Below are 23,494 nucleotides of genomic sequence, written 5' to 3' on the forward strand. Positions count from 1 at the left end.
CAGTGTGTACATTATTGTGGTATGTTGATGAAGGTTTATGTCCCCTGTATATACCTGGTACCCCACGGTGTACATTATTGTGGTGGTGTGATGAAGAGTTATGTCTCCTGTATACCTGGTACCAAGTGTGTACATTATTGTGGTATGTGATGAAGAGTTATGTCCCCTGTATACATGGTACCAAGTGTGTACATTATTGTGGTGTGTGATGAAGAGTTATGTCCCCTGTATACCTGGTACCAAGTGTGTACATTATTGTGGTGTGTGATGAAGATTTATGTCCCCTGTATACCTGGTACCAAGTGTGTACATTATTGTGGTGTGTGATGAAGAGTTATGTCCCCTGTATACCTGGTACCAAGTGTGTACATTATTGTGGTGTGTGATGAAGATTTATGTCCCCTGTATACATGGTACCCAGTGTGTACATTATTGTGGTGTGTGATGAAGAGTTACCTCCCCTGTATACATGGTACCAAGTGTGTACATTATTGTGGTGTGTGATGAAGAGTTATGTCCCCTGTATACCTGGTACCAAGTGTGTACATTATTGTGGTGTGTGATGAAGATTTATGTCCCCTGTATACATGGTACCCAGTGTGTACAGTATTGTGGTATGTGATGAAGAGTTATGTCCCCTGTATACCTGGTACCAAGTGTGTACATTATTGTGGTGTGTGATGACGATTTATGTCCCCTGTATACCTGGTACCAAGTGTGTACATTATTGTGGTGTGTGATGAAGAGTTATGTCCCCTGTATACCTGGTACCCAGTTTGTACATTATTGTGTTAAGTGATGAAGAGTTATGTCCCCTGTATACATGGTACCAAGTGTGTACAGTATTGTGGTATGTGATGAAGAGTTATGTCCCCTGTTTACCTGGTATCCGGTGTGTACATTATTGTGGTATGTGATGAAGAGTTATGTCCCCTGTTTACCTGGTATCCGGTGTGTACATTATTGTGTTATGTGATAAAGAGTTATGTCCCCTGTTGCATGGTACCAAGTGTGTACATTATTGTGGTATGTGATGAAGAGTTATGTCCCCTGTATACATGGTACCCAGTGTGTACAGTATTGTGGTGTGTGATGAAGAGTTATGTCCCCTGTATACATGGTACCCAGTGTGTACATTAGTGTGGTGTGTGATGAAGAGTTATGTCCCTTGTATAAATGGTACCCAGTGTGTACATTATGGCGATATGTGATGAAGAGTTATGTCCCCTGTATACCTTGGAACAAGACATGAGGTGTAACCATCTTCATAAAACATATCTATTGCACTTACCTCAGCAAGTCTGGCATAATTACTATATTTGTATAATATGTATTATGTAATTACTATATTAGTGTAATATGTATCACGTAATTACTGTATGTGTATAATATGTATTACGTAATTACTATATTTGTGAAATATGTATTACATAATTACTGTATTTGTATATGTATTACGTAATAACAATCACAGTTTTCTGACAAATGAACACAATTTACCGACTCCAGTGTTCATGTAATCAGACTACATTATGTACAAGCAGATTTGTTTGTCAGTATTGAAGGTTAAGTATCAATAAATTATCAATAAATTATCAATAAATACAAAAAGATCACCCGAATCATTCAAGCAGTGGAAAAAAAAATGGCCTGACAGGAATTAAAGCTGGGTGTTCCGTGCTGTAGAACAGAGTCAATGAAGCATGGTAAGTCAGTACGGTGACATTATATACATATGTACAACCCACAGCTAGTACTTCTCATTTCCCGTCAATATGGTGTAGTCCCTTTGGACTTCACCTTCATTTCCCGTCAATATGGTGTAGTCCTTTTGGACTTAGTTCTTCATTCCCCATCAATATGGTGTAATCCTTTTGGACTCCATTCTCATTTCCCATCAATATGGTGTAGTCCTTTTGGACTCCATCTTCATTTCCAATATGGTGTAGAAGTGCGGGAAAAGAAAGGTGATGGCCAAATTTACAAGGTCACTCATGGGAAGGTATCAACACATTAACATTATCAGTGTGTCATCGTCCATCAATATTTTGCCCAAATTAATTTGCTGACAGGGTTAGGATAACTGGGAACTTTGGTATTCCTCAGTATACTAGCTAATTCAAGTGTTTAATAAATGTAAAGGGACATTGAGAAATGAAATCTCTGCTAAAACACAGATGAGGAATTCATTCAATTTAAATGAGGAACCAGGATGTTCAAAAAAAGATATGGATGTTGAACATGTTGAGTTATTCAGAAGTTTCCAGGACAATGGATCAAGTCTTCCACCAATCCCCACTGATAAAGCCACCGAGTCTGTGTGTAAGTCGACCGTGGCGGTCACTGGGGTCACCGGTCACTGATGACCTCTATGGTATTTTTATCACAACTACTACTGTCCTGTTCCGCTATTGTAGTCACATTTGCATTCACAGGAGGCGGAGCTAACTCAACATTGTTTACATTGTCCACAGAGAAACTACGACGCGACACACATGATGACTTGCGTCTGATAAATGGAATTTTTCCAAATACTGACTCGTGGCTCCTGGCAAGGATGGTTAAAGCTACATCATAGTTAGGGGGTGGGGTCATAGGCGGCTCCTCAGTAGATGTAATCCGGCCCTGTAAAGAAATGCAGCATGTCTCTGCTTAGATCATAGAAAAACATTTAAAACTTTGTAAACAGCATCTCGGGCAAGTCACTATCTACAGCTTTCATTGTCTCATTGTTTATAACTATGTTCTTAATATTGTATTAATAAATTATTATAACTTACGATATTCTAAATGGTGTATTAATAAATTATCATAACTTACAATATTCTAAATGGTGTATTAACGAATAATTATAACTTACAATATTCTAAATATTGTATTAATACATTATTATATCTAACAGTATTCTAAATGGTGTATTAACGAATAATTATAACTTACAGTATTTTAAATAGTGTATTAAGAAATCATTAAAACTGCAATGAGTATTCCTAATGGTGCATTGGGACTAAAAACTAAATTTAATCCAGAGTATATTCTTACAGTTTTTATCCAGTGAAAAGCAGTAACTCTTTTGAATTGAGATTGAATCAAATACCAGTAGCTTAATTTTCACAAGAGAACTTGAAAGATTGATGTATCAAGGGGTGCAACTCCTACAACAAACACCGTCAATTTCTACCCTGATTTGTAATAGACATCACAACAAACACTGTCAATTTCTACCCTGATTTGTAATAGATAAAACAACAAAACCGTCAATATCTACCCTGATTTGTAATAGACATCACAACAAACACCGTCAATTTCTACCCTGATTTGTAATAGACATCACAACAAACACCGTCAATTTCTACCCTGATTTGTAATAGACATCACAACAAAACCGTCAATTTCTACCCTGATTTGTAATAGACATCACAACAAAACCGTCAATATCTACCCTGATTTGTAATAGACATCACAACAAACACTGTCAATATCTACCCTGATTTGTAATAGATACCACAACAAAACCGTCAATATCTACCCTGATTTGTAATAGACATCACAACAAACACCGTCAATTTCTACCCTGATTTGTAATAGACATCACAACAAAACCGTCAATTTCTACCATGATTTGTAATAGACATCACAACAAACACTGTCAATTTCTACCCTGATTTGTAATAGACATCACAACAAACACCGTCAATATCTACCCTGATTTGTAACAGATAAAACAACAAAACCGTCAATTTCTACCCTGATTTGGAATAGATAAATGCAAAGAATCTTTAAAAAAATTTCAGCATTTCAATTAAACTGATTCAAAATGACATTTCTCACAAACATATCAGTGTAATTTACAGCACACAACTTTAGGGATCCTATTTGTAGGTATATTGTATACTGGGTATAATTTGACTGGATATCTACCGCAGTAACATACACAAACCACAGATCTGTGGTGACTTACCCGTACCAGCCTCATTTGTGGTGTGGGAGGGTACAGATCTGTAGTAACTTACCCGTGCGAGCCTCATTTGTGGTGTGGGAGGGTACAGATCTGTAGTAACTTACCCAGGCCAGCCTTATTTGTGGCGTGGGAGGGTACAGATCTGTAGTAACTTACCCGTGCGAGCCTCATTTGTGGTGTGGGAGGGTACAGATCTGTCGTGACTTACCCGTGCGAGCCTCATTTGTGGTGTGGGAGGGTACAGATCTGTGGTGACTTACCCGTGCAAGCCTCATTTGTGGTGTGGGAGGGTACAGATCTGTGGTGACTTACCCGTGCCAGCCTCATTTGTGGTGTGGGAGGGTACAGATCTGTCGTGACTTACCCGTGCCAGCCTCATTTGTGGTGTGGGAGGGTACAGATCTGTGGTGACTTACCCGTGCCAGCCTCATTTGTGGTGTGGGAGGGTACAGATCTGTAGTAACTTACCCGTGCCAGCCTCATTTGTGGCGTGGGAGGGTACAGATCTGTAGTAACTTACCCGTGCGAGCCTCATTTGTGGTGTGGGAGGGTACAGATCTGTAGTAACTTACCCGTGCGAGCCTCATTTGTGGTGTGGGAGGGTACAGATCTGTAGTAACTTACCCATGCGAGCCTCATTTGTGGCGTTGGAGGGTACAGATCTGTAGTAACTTACCCGTGCCAGCCTCAATTTTGGTGCGGGAGGGTTCAGATCTGTAGTAACTTACCTGTGCCAGCCTCATTTGTAGTGTGGGAGGGTACAGATCTGTAGTGACTTACCCGTGCGAGCCTTATTTGTGGTGTGGGAGGGTACAGATCTGTGGTGACTTACCCGTGCCAGCCTTATTTGTAGTGTGGGAGGGTACAGATCTGTAGTGACTTACCCGTGCGAGCCTTATTTGTGGTGTGGGAGGGTACAGATCTGTGGTGACTTACCCGTGCCAACCTCATTTGTGGTGAGGGAGGGTAGAGATCTGTAGTAACTTACCCGTGCCAGCCTTATTTGTGGTGTGGGAGGGTACAGATCTGTAGTAACTTACCCGTGCGAGCCTCATTTGTGGCGTGGGGAGTACAGATCTGTAGTAACTTACCCGTGCGAGCCTCATTTGTGGTGTGGGAGGGTACAGATCTGTAGTAACTTACCCGTGCCAGCCTCATTTGTGGTGTGGGAGGGTACAGATCTGTAGTGACTTACCCGTGCCAGCCTTATTTGTGGCGTGGGAGGGTATAGATCTGTAGTAACTTACCCGTGCGAGCCTCATTTGTGGTGTGGGAGGGTACAGATCTGTAGTAACTTACCCGTGCCAGCCTCATTTGTGGTGTGGGAGGGTATAGATCTGTAGTAACTTACCCGTGCCAGCCTTATTTGTGGCGTGGGAGGGTATAGATCTGTAGTAACTTACCCGTGCCAGCCTTATTTGTGGCGTGGGAGGGTACAGATCTGTGGTGACTTACCCGTGCGAGCCTCATTTGTGGTGTGGGAGGGTAGAGATCTGTAGTAACTTACCCGTGCGAGCCTCATTTGTGGCGTGGGAGGGTACAGATCTGTCGTGACTTACCCGTGCCAGCCTTATTTGTGGCGTGGGAGGGTACAGATCTGTAGTAACTTACCCGTGCCAGCCTCATTTGTGGCGTGGGAGGGTACAGATCTGTAGTAACTTACCCGTGCCAGCCTCAATTTTGGTGTGGGAGGGTACAGATCTGTAGTAACTTACCCGTGCGAGCCTCATTTGTGGTGTGGGCGGGTACAGATCTGTAGTGACAACCTCTTCATATGTAGGTGGTGGCATATATAGAGATGCATGGTCTTCGTCATCCCCATTAGCCTCTGTGAATGCTTCAAAACAAAATCATTTAGCTCTAATAACCCACAAAATCAACAACCAAACACAATATAATCATATCTATGATACCAAAAATTCAATATACATTGTATATGTAAACAAGAGATCTCAGACAGATGTTGGCATTCACCATTGAAAGATCTTTACTGTATCTAAGTAAGACTGATCTTCCAACTACGTTTATAAGATTTCTCCTCTTATTCATTTATTTACAGTGGGACCCTACATTAGTAATCGGAGGAAGATCAATCCTGAACTTTCTGACAAATAGTGATAAAAACTTCAGGTAATATCCAAAAGGGCCACCATATTGTTTTTCAGATCAGTTTTAACCATTCATTATAAGGGATTAAAAAAAGCATACACATGAAGATTGAGATATATCTATCCAGTACTCAAGAAATAGCGATGACAAATTTCTACTGTCAAAATCCAATAAGTCTGTCCATCAATCATTTTGGTTTCTGGATATGATTCAAAATTATCTTCCCCATACTTCTCAAGACGTAGTACAACAGTCACAAACATTAATGATGGCTACCTGTCAGCCATTTTATTTTACTGACCTGACTTAAAATCAAATGACCCAAGGCAACTACAAAAGTGAAAGAACAAAGGAGAATTGCAATTGTTGGATAATTTTTGGAGGCTGGGATATTAACAGCAAGGACAGTTGTCAATTCATCTACTCCCCCAGTCACTTGGTATGAAGACTGGGACACCTACAGTCAGTACGCCTCTTAATCCCTCCCCACCCCACTATGGAGACTGGGACACCTACAGTCAGTACGTCTCTTAATCCCTCCCCACTATGGAGACTGGGACACCTACAGTCAGTACGCCTCTTAATCCCTCCCCACCCCACTATGGAGACTGGGACACCTACAGTCAGTACGCCTCTTAATCCCTCCCCACCCCACTATGGAGACTGGGACACCTACAGTCAGTACGCCTCTTAATCCCTCCCCACCCCACTATGGAGACTGGGACACCTACAGACAGTACGTCTCTTAATCCCTCCCCACTATGGAGACTGGGACACCTACAGTCAGTAGGCCTCTTAATCCCTCCCCACCCCACTATGGAGACTGGGACACCTACAGTCAGTACGCCTCTTAATCCCTCCCCACCCCACTATGGAGACTGGGACACCTACAGTCAGTACGCCTCTTAATCCCTCCCCACCCCACTATAGAGACTGGGACACCTACAGTCAGTACGTCTCTTAATCTCTCCCCACCCCACTATGGAGACTGGGACACCTACAGTCAGTACGTCTCTTAATCCCTCCCCACCCCACTATGGAGACTGGGACACCTACAGTCAGTACGTCTCTTAATCTCTCCCCACCCCACTATGGAGACTGGGACACCTACAGTCAGTACGTCTCTTAATCCCTCCCCACCCCACTATGGAGACTGGGACACCTACAGTCAGTATGTCTCTTAATCCCTCCCCACCCCACTATGGAGACTGGGACACCTACAGTCAGTACGCCTCTTAATCCCTCCCCACCACACTATGGAGACTGGGACACCTACAGTCAGTACGTCTCTTAATCCCTCCCCACCACACTATGGAGACTGGGACACCTACAGTCAGTACGTCTCTTAAACTCTCCCCACCCTACTATGGAGACTGGGACACCTACAGTCAGTACGTCTCTTAATCCCTCCCCACCACACTATGGAGACTGGGACACCTACAGTCAGTACGCCTCTTAATCTCTCCCCACTCTCCTATGGAGACTGGGACACCTACAGTCAGTACGCCTCTTAATCTCTCCCCACTCTCCTATGGAAACTGGGACACCTACAGTCAGTACGTCTCTTAATCTCTCCCCACCCTCCTATGGAGACTGGGACACCTACAGTCAGTACGTCTCTTAATCCCTCCCACCCCCCTATGGAGACTGGGACACCTACAGTCAGTACGTCTCTTAATCCTTCCCCACCACCACCATATGGAGACTGGGACACCTACAGTCAGTACGTCTCTTAATCCCTCCCCACCCCACTATGGAGACTGGGACACCTACAGCCAGTACCTTTCTAAATCCCCCCCCATATGGAGACTGGGAAACCTTCAGCCAGAATGTCTGTTGCCCCCCCCCCCCCCCCCCCCCCATATGGAGACTGGATACCTACAGCCAGGATGTCTGCCCCCCCAACCCCCATAAGGAGGACTGAATACATTATACCTACAGCCAGGACGTCTGTTGCCCATCCCCTCCCCTCCCATGGAAACTGGGACACCTACAGCCAGGATGTCTGTTGTCCCCCCCCCCCCCCCCCCATAACACACAACCAAAAACACACCAACCCCCCAATCCCCCCCCCCCCCCCATAAGGAGACTGATGGCATACCCCTACAGCCCAGGATTGTCTGTTGTCCCCCCCCCCCCCCCCCCCATAAGGAGACTGGATACCTACAGCCAGGATGTCTGTTGCCCCCCCCCCCCCATATGGAGACTGGATACCTACAGCCAGGACGTCTGTTGCCCCCCCACCCCCATATTGAGACCTGGATACCTACAGCCAGGATGTCTGTTGCCCCCCCCCCCCCCCCCCCCCCCCCCCCCCCCCCCCCCCCCCCCCCCCCCCCATTGGAGACTGGATATCTACAGTCAGGACGTCTGTTGCCCCCCCACCCCCATATGGGGACTGGATACCTTCAGCCAGAATGTCTGTTGCCCCCCCCCCCCCCCCACCGCCATATGGAGACTGGGATACCTACAGCCAGGACGTCTCTTGCCCCCCCCCCCCATATGGAGACCTGATACCTACAGCCAGGACGTCTGTTGCCTTCTCTTTGACGCTGTTGGAAACAGTATAAAACAATGAGGAATATGACGACAGCCAGGCCGACAACAATCATTATGAGGATGGTGTTCTGGTTCATCAGCTGTTCCTCAGCTACAACACACAAACAGACACAACAACATTTAATTTACAACTGTAGCATTCCTCCAATATTGTATACAGATTGACAGAAGAACTTGATTGTATAATATATAATGACTAATTGACAGCTTAGATTGATTGATTGATTAATTGATTGACCGATTGATTGATTACATTTACAAAATGTTGGCAACTACGGTCATTTTAGACTAAACAATATTGAGCATATTTGGAGTTTTAAAACTATCAGTGTTAAAATTATGTGGTCAAGGACTACAAAGAAATAATATAGCTTTCAGCTTAGGAACATGAGATGTCAATATAAGTCTGGGACGGGAAGCCGACAACGGCAGTGAGAACTGGAACAGACAACTTTATAGTTCACATTATTTTATCAACACATCCACGAATTACACACTCAGCATCCACTTTACTGTCTCACTTACCGTATTTGACCTAATAAGGGCGCCCCTACCTTTTTTCAAGGAAATAAATCTTTGACCGAGTGTCAAAATGGAGTTCAAAAGTAATAATTCATGTGAAATGTTTTGCTACTTGATTTGTTCAATTTTCTTCAGCAAATTAAGTAACTGGAACACAGTTTTCACCACATTTTGTCTATTCCTACAGATGACATTGATCATCAAATATTAAATGATGAATGGGCAGTGATAGGAATAGCATACAGGTGGGTCTTTCTTTTTAAAAGGAGTGAATGTGTAGGATAAGTATGTCTAGTGTGAAGTGGAGTGAGGACCACTTCCTCTCCGTGACCTTTTCACTTCGGAGGGCATGCACCAACATTTGACTTGATTGGAATAGTTTATTATTTGGTTTTAGAGACAATCACTGCTGCCAATGATCATGTATAGAAGATTGAAAAGATAGATGTTTAAGAAAATCAAGTACAGTATGAGAGTCAAATAGAGAGGTTGAGTTGGAGGCATTTCAGGACCTGAGTGTATAACATAAGGACAGATTGACCCTATCAGAACAGTATACTTACGACATAAATCCACAGCCTGTATACAGGAGCCGTCCTCACACTGCCGTTCCCCGTTAAAGCTGCAGGGGGGACTACTGTGGATCTCCATCCTTGGAATCATTGAGGTTGAGGCTGTTCCAACCTTCTGCATAACCTTTACTTTGGTTGTAGTGTTCATTACCTCATCAGTAACGCCCTGAGTGACAGATAATGTACATACAAAACTTCTACCAGTATCAGTCGACTACCTCATCACTAACGCCCTGAGTAACAGAAAATGTACATATAAAACTTCTACCAGTATCAGTCGACTACCTCATCAGTAACGCCCTGAGTAACACGTCAACCCTTCTACCAGTGTCAGTCGACTACCTCATCAGTAACGCCCTGAGTAACACGTCAACCCTTCTACCAGTATCAGTCGACTACCTCATCAGTAACGCCCTGAGTAACAGATAATGTACATATAAAACTTCTACCAGTATCAGTCGACTACCTCATCAGTAACGCCCTGAGTAACAGATAATGTACATATAAAACTTCTACCAGTATCAGTCGACTACCTCATCAGTAACGCCCTGAGTAACAGAAAATGTACATATAAAACTACCAGTATCAGTCGACTACCTCATCAGTAACGCCCTGAGTAACACATCAACCCTTCTACCAGTATCAGTCGACTACCTCATCAGTAACGCCCTGAGTAACACATCAACCCTTCTACCAGTATCAGTCGACTACCTCATCAGTAACGCCCTGAGTAACACGTCAACCCTTCTACCAGTATCAGTCGACTACCTCATCAGTAACGCCTTGACTAACACATCAACCCTTCTACCAGTATCAGTCGACTATCTCATCAGTAACGCCCTGAGTAACAGATAATGTACATATAAAACTTCTACCAGTATCAGTCGACTACCTCATCAGTAACGCCCTGAGTAACAGAAAATGTACATATAAAACTTCTACCAGTATCAGTCGACTACCTCATCAGTAACGCCCTGAGTAACACGTCAACCCTTCTACCAGTATCAGTCGACTACCTCATCAGTAACGCCCTGAGTAACACGTCAACCCTTCTACCAGTATCAGTCGACTACCTCATCAGTAACGCCCTGAGTAACACGTCAACCCTTCTACCAGTATCAGTCGACTACCTCATCAGTAACGCCTTGACTAACACATCAACCCTTCTACCAGTATCAGTCGACTATCTCATCAGTAACGCCCTGAGTAACAGATAATGTACATATAAAACTTCTACCAGTATCAGTCGACTACCTCATCAGTAACGCCCTGACAAACATGTCAACCCTTCTACCAGTGTCAGTCGTCTACGTCATCAGTAACGCCCTGAGTAACACATCAACCCTTCTACCAGTATCAGTCGACTACCTCATCAGTAACGCCCTGAGTAACACATCAACCCTTCTACCAGTATCAGTCGACTACCTCATCAGTAACACCCTGAGTAACACGTCAACCCTTCTACCAGTATCAGTCGACTACCTCATCAGTAACGCCCTGAGTAACACATCAACCCTTCTACCAGTATCAGTCGACTACCTCATCAGTAACGCCCTGAGTAACAGGTCAACCCTTCTACCAGTATCAGTCGACTACCTCATCAGTAACACCCTGAGTAACACGTCAACCCTTCTACCAGTATCAGTCGTCTACGTCATCAGTAACGCCCTGAGTAACACATCAACCCTTCTACCAGTATCAGTCGACTATCTCATCAGTAACGCTCTGAGTAACACGTCAACCCTTCTACCAGTATCAGTCGACTACCTCATCAGTAACGCCCTGAGTAACAAATAATGTACATATAAAACTTCTACCAGTATCAGTCGACTACCTCATCAGTAACGCCCTGAGTAACAAATAATGTACATATAAAACTTCTACCAGTATCAGTCGACTACCCCATCAGTAACGCCCTGAGTAACACATCAATCCTTCTACCAGTATCAGTCGACTACCTCATCAGTAACGCCCTGACTAACACATCAACCCTTCTACCAGTATCAGTCGACTACCTCATCAGTAACGCCCTGAGTAACACGTCAACCCTTCTACCAGTATCAGTCGACTACCTCATCAGTAAGGCCCTGACTAACACATCAACCCTTCTACCAGTATCAGTCGACTACCTCATCAGTAACGCCCTGAGTAACAAATAATGTACATATAAAACTACTACCAGTATCAGTCGACTACCTCATCAGTAACGCCCTGAGTAACAGATAATGTACATATAAAACTTCTACCAGTATCAGTCGACTACCTCATCAGTAACGCCCTGAGTAACAGATAATGTACATATAAAACTTCTACCAGTATCAGTCGACTACCTCATCAGTAACGCCCTGAGTAACAGATAATGTACATATAAAACTTCTACCAGTATCAGTCGACTACCTCATCAGTAACGCCCTGAGTAACAGATAATGTACATATAAAACTTCTACCAGTATCAGTCGACTACCTCATCAGTAACGCCCTGAGTAACAGATAATGTACATATAAAACTTCTACCAGTATCAGTCGACTACCTCATCAGTAACGCCCTGAGTAACAGATAATGTACATATATAACTCTTCTTCCAGTATCAGAACCAATAGTAACTATGTAGCTGGTCTGTACAAATATCAACATTATAGCTGGTCTGTAGAAATAACAACAGTGTAGCTGGTCTGTAGAAATATCAACATTGTAGCTGGTCTGTAGAAATATCAACATTGTAGCTGGTCAGTATAAATATCAACAGTGTAGCTGGTCAGTATAAATATCAACAGTGTAGCTGGTCTGTACAAACATTAACAGTGTAGCTGGTCTGTATAAACATCAACATTGTAGCTGGTCAGTATAAACATCAACATTGTAGCTGGTCAGTATAAATATCAACAGTGTAGCTGGTCTGTATAAATATCAACAGTGAAGCTGATCTGTACAAATATCAACAGTGTAGCTGGTCTGTATAAACATCAACATTGTAGCTGGTCAGTATAAACATCAACAGTGTAGCTGGTCTGTATAAACATCAACATTGTAGCTGGTCAGTATAAACATCAACATTGTAGCTGGCCTGTACAAATATCAACAGTGTAGCTGATCTGTATAAATATCAACAGTGTAGCTGGTCTGTACAAATATCAATATTGTAGCTGGTCTGTACAAATATCAACATTGTAGGTGGTCTGTACAAACATCAACAGTGTAACTGGTCTGTATAAATATCAACAGTGTAGCTGATCTGTATAAATATCAACAGTGTAGCTGGTCTGTACAAATATCAATATTGTAGCTGATCAGTATAAACATCAACATTGTAGCTGGCCTGTACAAATATCAACAGTGTAGCTGATCTGTATAAATATCAACAGTGTAGCTGGTCTGTACAAATATCAACATTGTAGCTGGTCTGTACAAATATCAACAGTGTAGCCGGTCTGTACAAATATCAACAGTGTAGCTGATCCGTACAAATATCAACAGTGTAGCTGATCTGTACAAATATCAACAGTGTAGCTGATCTGTACAAATATCAACAGTGTAGCTGGTCTGTATAAATAGTTATCCAATCTATCCAAAAGTTCTAAGTATGGTGGATAGGAAGGATGTTTAATGTTGGTTATTACTACCGTATTTACAGTTACACCCAAGACCATGTATACCAAGATAGGCCAGGTACATAATGTAGACATAAAAGTAAAAACAGGGGGCAGGCTACCAATCCCTACTGCAGTGTAATTTGAGAACTGTAGCCTGATAACAATGGACTTTTATGTATCAAATCAAAGCGACAGCATGTTCTCCCAACCTTGAAGGCAGTTGATAACTGACACACCATGACAAACACCGTTCATTCTACAGGGACTCCATTATTGATCGGGAATGGCTATACTGTATCACATTATATCTCTGGTGATAAAATTCGAAATGAAGATTTTTTTTTTTAATTTCCTGTTGATATGATATCTATCTAATGTCTACTCCTGATTGATACATTTTGTTTCCATAGTTACGCCATAATCTATTTCAGAGTGGTACATTGTGTTTCTATAGTTATGACATTGTCTACCCCTGATTGGTACATTGTGTTTCTATAGTATGACATACTCTACCCCTGATTGGTACATTGTGTTTCTCCCTAAATTGGCATTGCCCAAATCCTGATTTGGTACATTGTTTTTCTATACCCCAAAACAAAAATCCTTGTTTGGCGGAAAGGCTTGGGCAATTTGGGGCCAAGTTTAAATTTTACCCCCGCATAGTGAAAGCTAGTAAGAAGCTTGCGCAATTTGGCGGGGCCGGCGGTCCTAAAAAAAAGAAAACCCGAAAGCTCGCAAGATAAAGGGTTGCAAGTTTGCACCCCTTCCCGGGAAAAGTTGCGATACCTTCTGCAAGTTTTGGGGCCCCTTTCTGCAAGCTTGGGAGTCCTTCTGAAAGTTTTCGAGTCCTTCGAAAGGCTTGGAGTCCTTCGGGAAACTGGGAAAACCCTGGTTGCAAGTTTGCGAGTCCTTTGAAAAGTTTTGGCATTTCATCTGAAAGGGTTAAAAGCCCTTCTAAAAAGTTTTGTAAGTAAAATTCGGGAAAGGGTTTGGGGGGTTCTTTTTTGAAGTTGGGTTGCCTTTTTTTGTTTGGGGAAACTTGGTTTTTCGTTGTTTTGTGGTGTGAAACCCTTCCTTAACAGCAAATTTTCCTAAAAACCCCCGTTTTTGCCCCCCCATTCATTTATTTGGGGGGAAAAGGTGGGTTTTTTAAGGGGTTTTTTAAACCCTTTTAAACTTGGCCCTTTTAAAATCCCCTTTTTAAAGGGGGGGGTTTTTGGGTTTTTGTGGTTTAAAATTAAAAAAAAAAAAATTGGGGGGAAAGAATTTGATTTTTTTCCCGAAAAAAATTTTTTGATCGGGGAAAAATTTTGGGTTAAAATTTGGGAAGGATAAAAAAAAGGGAAACCGGGTTTGGGGGAAAGGGTTTTGTCAAAAGAAATTTTGTTGGTTTTTTTAAAAAAACCTTTTGGGAAAAATGGTTAAAAAAAAAGGAAGATTTTTGAGGGGGGGGTTTTTGGGAGGAAAGAAAGGGGGATGGTGGGGTTGGGGGGGAAAAATTTGGGTTTTTGGAAAATTTTTTTGGAAAAATACAAAAAAAAAAAGGAAAAAATTTTTAAAATTTTTAAAATTTGATGTTTTTAATTAAAAAAGTTAAAATAAAGAAAAAAAAAGGGGAATGAAAAAAAAAGGGAGAGAAATTTTACCCAAAAAAACCGGAATTTGGGGGAATTGAGTTTTGGTGGGGTGGGGTTTTGTTTTAAAATAGAAAAAAATTGGTTTTAAAATTTGGAAAAAAAAGTTTTTTGGTGAAAGGTTGGGAAGAAAAGGGGAAAGGGGAAAATAGGTAAAAAAAAAAAGGGGGAAGGAAGGGGGGGGAAAAAAAAAGGGAAAAAAAATTTTGGGGGAAGATGGATGAGAAAAAAAGGGGAAATTTTTCCAAAGGGTTAAAGAAAATTTAGATTAAAAAAAACATTATTTTTTTTGGAAAAATTTTTGTTGGGTTATTTAGAAAAAAAAAAAAAATTTTGGGAAGTTTTTTAAAAGAAAAGTGGAAATCAAAATTATAAGGAAAATGGTAAGGAAAGGGTTTTTGAGATTTTGTTAAAAAAAAGTTTTAAAGGGAAAATGAATAAAATTTTAAAATTAAAAAAAGGGTTTTAAAAGGGGGAGTTTGGGAAAGAAAAAGATTAGGAAGAAATGGGGTTAAGAAAGGAAGGAAAGGGAAATTTACATAAAAATTTTTGGGGGTAAAATTGGGGAAAAGGGAAAAAAGGAAAAACCAAAAAGAGGAAATTGATTTTTTTAAATTGTTGTTTTGGAAAAAGAAAAAATTAGTAAACCCTTTTTTTGGGAAATTTTGGGGGTTTTTTGGAGGGTGGAGGGGTGGGGTAAGGGAATTTGTTTTGAAAGAATAAAAAAAGAAATTTGGGTTAAAATTGTGTATTTGATAAAAAATGGGGAGAAAAAAGGAAAAAAGAAAAAAAAAATTGGGGAAAGAAATTAAAAATTTGAGGAATTTTTTGAAGTGGATTTGGGGTTTTTAAAGTAAAAAAAACTAAGAGGAAAAAAGGGTTTCAATGGGTGGGGGGGGAAGAAAAAATAAAACAATTTTTGGGGTTTTTTTTTGACAAAAATTAAAGAGAAAAATTTTTGTTTGGGCCTTAAAAAGGGGAGAAGGGGCGGGAAAAAAAAGTGGGGTTGGGCGGGTACAAAAGGGAAAAAAGGCGAGAAAAGGGGGGGGGGGTTAGCAAAGCGCAGCAAACCGGAAGGCGGGGTGGGGGGGAAACAAACCAAAGTTAAAAAGGCGGGCGGGGACAAAAAAGGGAAAAAAGGGGAACGGGAACGAAAAAAGGAACGGGTTTTGGGGGGGCAAACAGTTTGAAGGGGAAATTTGCTACCCGGGGAAATTTTTTCCAAAAGGAACCCATTTGGGGCCGGATTTTGAAAACCCCCGAGAGGACAGGGAAAAAACCCAGTCAAAACCCTTTTTAAATGAAAACCCCTGGGGGAAGGGGGTTTTTATGAAAGGTGCACCCCTGGGGGGAAAATTGGGAAAAAGAATTGAACGATTTTTGTTTTGGAGTTTTTAAAGGGCTGTTTCCAATTAAAAGGTTTTGGGGTTTTGTTTTTTAATTTTTGTGCCCTTGAGGCAAGGGGGCCCACTACCCGGGAAGGGAAAAAGCCCCCAGGGAGGGGGGGTTTTTCAAGGAAAGTGGGATTGGGGGGGGGGGGAAAAAAGCGCGCGGGGTTTTCCCCGGCAAAAGTCGGCAAGGGGCAAAATGGAAAGGGCAATTGTTTTTTGGGGAGCCAAAATTTTCCGTTGGGGAAGGGTTTTTCCAAGGGACTTTTTAGGGGGGTTTTTGGGTTCAATTTATACTTTTTTCCCCCGTTTTATTGTGCTAAGGACACCCACCCTGGGTTTGGGGGGGAAAAACGCCCCTTTTTGGGGTGGTTTCAAGTTAGCACCCTTTTTTTTGGGGGTGTTTTTTTAAAAATTTTTTTTCCCCCTGGGGGAAGGTTTTTTAATACATTGTCACCCTGAGGGAAGGGTTTCTATTTTTTATTTTTTTTGGGGGTTTTGTTTCAAAGGGACGGGGGCACCTAAAAAATTTTTTTTTTAAGAACGGGGGAAATTTTTTTTTCTGGTTTTCGGCCCCCCTGTTTTTTGGGGGAAGGTTTTAAGTTTTTTTCTTTGGTTTTTTTAAAAGAAGTTTCCCCTGGGGGGGTTTTGTTTTGTTTTCATTTTTTAAATTTTTAGGGGGGTTGGTTTTTTTTAAAAAAAATTTTTCCATTGGGAATGTTTTTTATTAGAATTGTAATCCGAGGATTGGCTTGTTAACGGGGGAAATTGGGTAAGTGTTTTTTGGGCTGAGAGGGAATTGTTTTTCAATTTAAATTTTTCCCCCTTTGGTGGGCTTAGTTTGTTTGAAAGTTGGGGTTTTGGTTTTTAGTTTACAGCCAACCCTTTAGGTGCTTTTTTGCAGGTTAACCCGTTGGGGCCTTTTTTTTAAAGTTGCTATTGAGGGAATTTGGAAAGTTTGGGGGGGTTAGTTCCCTTTTGGTTTTTTTGTTTAAATTTCCCCTGAGGGTACTTTTTTTTAAGTTTTGAAGTAATTTTGGTTTTTGTTTAAATTTTAAAACCCTTTGTTGGGGCTTGTGCAAGGGGGCCCTGCCCACCCGAGGGGTTTTTTTTCTAATTAATTGGGGGGGGGTTGGTTTGTTTCAAGAGAATTGTTTCGGGGTACTTTTTTATTTTGGATTGTAGGGTATTGGAATTTTTCCAATTTTTCCTTTTTGTTGGAATTTGTGTTTCTATAGTTATGACTTGCCCCAATCCGGGTTGGTTTCATTGTTGTTTCTTTTGGGTTTGTTTTTTGTATATTTTTATTGTATGGTATATGGTGTTTCTATAGTTATGACATTGTCTACTCCTGATTGGTACATTGTGTTTCTATAGTTATGACATTGTCTACTCCTGATTGGTACATTGTGTTTCTATAGTTATGACATTGTCTACTCCTGATTGGTACATTGTGTTTCTATAGTTATGACATTGTCTACTCCTGATTGGTACGTTGTGTTTCTATAGTTATGACATTGTCCAATCCTGATTGGTACGTTGTGTTTCTATAGTTATGACATTGTCCAATCCTGATTGGTACGTTGTGTTTCTATAGTTATGACATTGTCCAATCCTGATTGGTACATTGTGTTTCTATAGTTATGACATTGTCTACTCCTGATTGGTACATTGTGTTTCTATAGTTATGACATTGTCTACCCCTGATTGGTACATTGTGTTTCTATAGTTATGACATTGTCTACCCCTGATTGGTACGTTGTGTTTCTATAGTTATGACATTGTCCAATCCTGATTGGTATGTTGTGTTTCTATAGTTATGACATTGTCCAATCCTGATTGGTACGTTGTGTTTCTATAGTTATGACATTGTCCAATCCTGATTGGTACATTGTGTTTCTATAGTTATGACATTGTCCAATCCTGATTGGTACGTTGTGTTTCTATAGTTATGACATTGTCCAATCCTGATTGGTACGTTGTGTTTCTATAGTTATGACATTGTCTATCCTGATTGGTACATTGTGTTTCTATAGTTATGACATTGTCTACTCCTGATTGGTACGTTGTGTTTCTATAGTTATGACATTGTCCAATCCTGATTGGTACATTGTGTTTCTATAGTTATGACATTGTCCAATCCTGATTGGTATATTGTGTTTCTATAGTTATGACATTGTCTACTCCTGATTGGTACATTGTGTTTCTATTTTATTAGTTATGACGTTGACATGACAAATCTGATTATAAAACATACTGTCCTCACATGTTCTCTGTCCACATTGCCATACTACTTCCTGTTACATCTGTACATCCTGTGTATCGTTACATTAGAATGATGGTGAAACCTTACCACAAGAGTGCATGCACATCTCTCCTGGCTAATCATGTGAGATAGCTACAAGGAGCGAGCTCTTTTCTGATAACATTTGCGAACAATTGCATTCACTGTAATGTCGAAACTATGCTTTCAAATTCCTTCATCACGGAATTAAAGTAGTGGGCGTGAAGAGTTACTGCAGTCTTAATTTTACGATGCTAAAAACCTTACCACACTCTCTAAAAACATTTCTATAATAGGTGGGTTGTTTTTACGTGGGATATGTAAATTGAGCTTTATAAAAACAAAAACAAAATTCTTTCATATTTTCCATTTACTTTTCACTGCCAAAATTGGAAGAATCAAAGTGTTGAGGACACTTTTGGTGCTGTACACGAGGGATTGAAATACAGGAGAAAAGCAAATAAAATATCATATAAATATTTAATGGCATGTAATAAGAAGACATTTTTATTGTTTTTAAGTGCCTTTCTGAATGTTTAACTGATGAATATCCTATGTCATTTCAAGGAATGTTATTTACTCAAAAAGACTGTGGTTGCATTAAAGTTGTAATGAATGGTGAAGAATTATGTATTTAAACCTCATTTGAAATGGCATACTATGATTAAGCTTAGTTCTTAGATTGATTAATCTGTGATGTCCGTCATATTTCTTGATTAACCACGTCACAATTCATTATGTATATATAAGATTCCTGTGTAGTATTCTCCCAGTTTATTTTGGTTAATCCTGTGAATTACTCTCCCAGTTTATTTTGGTTCCTAAGTTTTAAATTGTACTCAATTTACAGCTTTTATTTCTCTCCGTGTACTAACTGATCTGTATCCTGATAAGAGGTCGGACAACTTTCCTCAGAAGAAACTTGTCTCGGAAATTTAATTTGTTTCCGATGAACTGGCCTACTTTATCTGTTCTGGTGAATTGTTGAATCTCACATTCATGTTATATATTTTGAGCAAGCATTTCATTATCGACTGATTTAAAACATACAACCTCTTTATTGCTATCGGAATCTGTTGCGGAAACAACCTTACATTAGTTCATAATCACTTCAACCAGCAAGGCCAGTTTTGTGTGGCCTATTTCTCGGAAATGACGAACCAATCGGAAGTATTCTACTTTTATTTTAAATATCAAAAAATATCAAAGACAGGTCATTGTGTACGATTTAAGCAGTTTTTCTATAATTTATTTAAATTTGACAAATGTCTTCATACATATAAAAATGTGAATCATATTACTTAATCACAAATACTTCATAGAAGGAGACAAGATTGTCAAAGTGTGTTGTTAGCGTTTTTTGGGAAGAATTATTTCTGGTCCCATCCTGAACTCATCGGGATTTATCATTGAAATAAGTGACATTTTAATTCCCCTGAGAGTTCTGAATGAATTTGTTCTAGCAAAATTTGTTGATGACCGTTTAAGGTTGTTGTTTCATAGCACCTAAAAATCACCAAATCTCATTAAAATCAGGATATGTGTCTGCTATTGCAATTTTTTGTTTTTACACCTTTAAGAGAAATAAATCAATGTATATCGATTTGGGATTAATAACTGAATTCCAATTTTGACTTGTGTTTTTTAACACAAGTAGTATAACTTCTATTAGATAAACAATGTATTCAATAAAGTTCCTTAACTGGGCCTTAATATTCCCACAACAATAACATTACACTGAGGCCACAGAGGGGGGCATCTTAAGTTCCACGAGAATTAGCTTCACAAACAGCATTATGTTATTGAGATAAGCTGAAAACTGTACAATCAGTGTGAGAGAGATGATAATTGAGGCCCGGAATTAGGGCCCAATTAGTTGACAAATTTTCTTGGATTAATGATTCTTTGTTCTAATGTATTCATTTGTTTCTTTTTGATTTCAATTAAACAAAAGATGACAGTGTATTGCTTTGTGTTGTGTGAATACATGGTGGATTCCGGGGGATCCGGATCCCGTCTCTGAGATTTCCACAAACTGCCATGGAATTTTGCTGGAAATATTCCATGGAGTATTTGGACAGTTTTTTCCACGAAATGCCATGCGTGATAGAAAAATATTGACATGGAAATGCAAATGGATTTCTGTGGAAAAAAATCCATGGAATTCCAAGGAATGCCATGTAATTTCATGGATTTACACCAACTGCCATGGAATTCCAGGAACTGCCACGGAATTCAACAAACTGCCATTGAATTCATGAACTGCAATCAAATTCCACCAAATGCCATGGAAACCCATATGCAACCACAGGGTTCAAAAGTCTACTGGAAAATGGAGACATTACCAGTAACTCCCCCTTAAGTTACCTGCATCTGTCTTATAAGAGAGTCACATATAAGACAGTAGAAGGTAACATATAGGACAATTACAGGTAATTGTCCAAGACTTTGGAAGTTAAAGCAAAGAAAGAACAATGGATGACATCACAGCAATGTTTTAAATATAAGTAAGCAGTTATAAGAAGTTTTAAGAAGTTTGAGATAGATGGTGGTAAGTTTCAGAGAGATGCATATGGCTATGTTAAAGATTGTGTAGTTATGCTGAAAAATTTATTTATGAGAGATATAATTTGGTGTTAATTAAAAGTTCAATTTCTGACCATAACCAAAAAACAGTGCCACTATGCATGCAATAGCATACTGTAGCAATGTCCAACAATCCTGTATGAGCATTCTGATGTCTATGATTTTTACCAATTAAATTTTGTTTGTAAATAATTTCCCCAGTGGTACCTCTATGAATGGTGGCATCAAAGACAGCAGGCATTCAATGATCACTTCCTATAAATAATGCTGGCAGGCCAATAAAAAAAGATAGACTATCTATATCCATGTGCAATCCCCACAATAGGGCTGGTACAGCGACCTATTATAATGGAATCATCCTTGTAGCAAAAAAAATTGTATTTCCTCAAATTCTTTATTTTAATTACTATTTATTTCACATCAGTCTGTTGTATCGATTAGTCTATAGTAAAAGAAATAAGGTTAATAATTGCTTAAATATTGTTATAAAAAAATAATAATTAATAACTGGACTGTATGTGTGTATACTAGACGCTCGTTTCAGGACTGTTTTCATATCATGTATTATATACGTGTAGCCAAGAAGAAAATAGTTATAAAACAAAAGGTTACATTCCATGATATTGTATGAATCAAAACCTGTAACACAAATTACAGTGCACCGGTGCTTGTTGTTTTTCATTTGGTCAGCGTATACATACCATCCTATGTACGGGACGTCGTAAACATGTAAACAAATAACTTTTATTTGAAAGTACTGACTGAACTTTCTTGTCACGTACATGTATCATGTATTGGGATCTGCTTAGTACATGACATAATGTACATTCAGTGACAACCTGAAATGAATTGAATCACTAGAAAGTGTACTTAGATTACAAAATAGGTCCAGAATCTTACAACACACACTAAATCTCCTCCTGTCAGATCGAGATGAGAACCATTCAGAATGACAGGAAGTGATGTTCACATCAGCAGTGGTACAAATAAATCAGATTGAGTATAACTGTCATAATGTGTTCCAACTTTAACTTGAGATACTTACGAAGACAGGTTTACACGATGAACGTGTAAATTAATCTGTGTCGACAGTCCACATGGATATTCTCAGCAAAGCGAAGCATGTTTTCCATTCCATCGCTCCTTCCTTGGAAACTGGGTCAGTCCTACGCTAAATGTTAACTTTTCTCAGTTGAACGCTTGTCAGCAGTTTCTACTAATATATAAATGAACATGCTAGCAAAGTCCGGAAATACACTTTTAATTTTTTTAGCAATTTAAAATCGTAAAATGTCCTTTTTAATTTATTTATGATAGTTATTGGAGTCAAAGACAACCCCAGAGATTAACTAGATGCTCGAATATATCATTTCTACAACCAATTAAGAGAAAAGATGACGTAATTGCAACTAAAAATGGCCTAAAAATCTGAAAACGCGCATGAAAGTGCCCTTTTGGGGTCAGTGACCTGCCCTTTTGAAATCCTAGCTGGACCACTGATTTCATCACCGACTCGATCAGATCATACATGTCCATGGTTTAACTATAGATTTAAAATTCATCTCATTTATTTTAAAGGAAACAATTCTTTTTGCATCGTACTGAATTATATACCACATTATCAATGCCCATAGTATTGGAGTGGCCTTACCTAGGATACCTAACCCGGCATCATAGTGTGGGAGTGACCTTACCTAGGATACATTACCCGGCCCCATAGTGTGGGAGTGGTCTTACCTAGGATACATTACCCGGGCCCATAGTGTGGGAGTGACCTTACCTAGGATACATTACCCAGGCCCATAGTGTGGGAGTGGCCTTACCTAGGATACATTACCCAGGCCCATAGTGTGGGCGTGACCTTACCTAGGATACATTACCCGGGCCCATAGTGAGGGAGTGGCCTTACCTAGGATACATTACCCGGCCCCATAGTGTGGGAGTGGCCTTACCTAGAATACATTACCCGGGCCCATAGTGTGGGAGTGGCCTTACCTAGGATACATTACCCGGGCCCATAGTGTGGGAGTGGCCTTACCTAGGATACATTACCCGGCCCCATAGTGTGGGAGCGGCCTTACCTAGGATACATTACCCGGCATCATAGTGTGGGAGTGGCCTTACCTAGGACACATTACCCGGGCCCATAGTGTGGGAGTGGCCTTATACCTAGGATACATTACCCAGGACCATAGTGTGGGAGTGGCCTTACCTATGATACATTACCCGGGCCCATAGTGTGGGAGTGACCTTACCTAGGATACATTACCCGGCCCCATAGTGTGGGA

The 23,494-nt window shown here is 40.4% G+C and overlaps 1 protein-coding gene across 1 annotated transcript; it reads right to left on the bottom strand.

The window, feature by feature from the left end:
* Window positions 1-91: 91 nt before the first annotated feature.
* Window positions 92-22,356, bottom strand: LOC117338245. Its single transcript, XM_033899516.1, has 5 exons — window positions 22,252-22,356; window positions 9,715-9,889; window positions 8,592-8,720; window positions 5,677-5,798; window positions 92-2,625 (listed from the first exon to the last, which is right to left on the bottom strand). The coding sequence occupies exons 2-5, from the start codon at window positions 9,869-9,871 to the stop codon at window positions 2,350-2,352; spliced, it is 684 nt and encodes a 227-aa protein (XP_033755407.1). The 5' UTR covers window positions 9,872-9,889; window positions 22,252-22,356; the 3' UTR covers window positions 92-2,349.
* Between the last annotated feature and the right edge of the window lie 1,138 nt (window positions 22,357-23,494).

Source organism: Pecten maximus, chromosome 11, assembly GCF_902652985.1.
Source record: "Pecten maximus chromosome 11, xPecMax1.1, whole genome shotgun sequence".
Taxonomy (NCBI): domain Eukaryota; kingdom Metazoa; phylum Mollusca; class Bivalvia; order Pectinida; family Pectinidae; genus Pecten; species Pecten maximus.

Excerpts from the sequence above, each read along its gene's own strand:
- LOC117338245 (XM_033899516.1), bottom strand. The coding sequence starts at position 9,871 with ATGAACACTACAACCAAAGTAAAGGTTATGCAGAAGGTTGGAACAGCC. Across the intron at positions 5,799-8,591 it reads AGGCAACAGACGTCCTGGCT|CATTCACAGAGGCTAATGGG; the intron begins GTAGGTATCAGG and ends TTTGTTTTGAAG. Across the intron at positions 2,626-5,676 it reads CACAAATGAGGCTCGCACGG|GGCCGGATTACATCTACTGA; the intron begins GTAAGTTACTAC and ends ATTTCTTTACAG.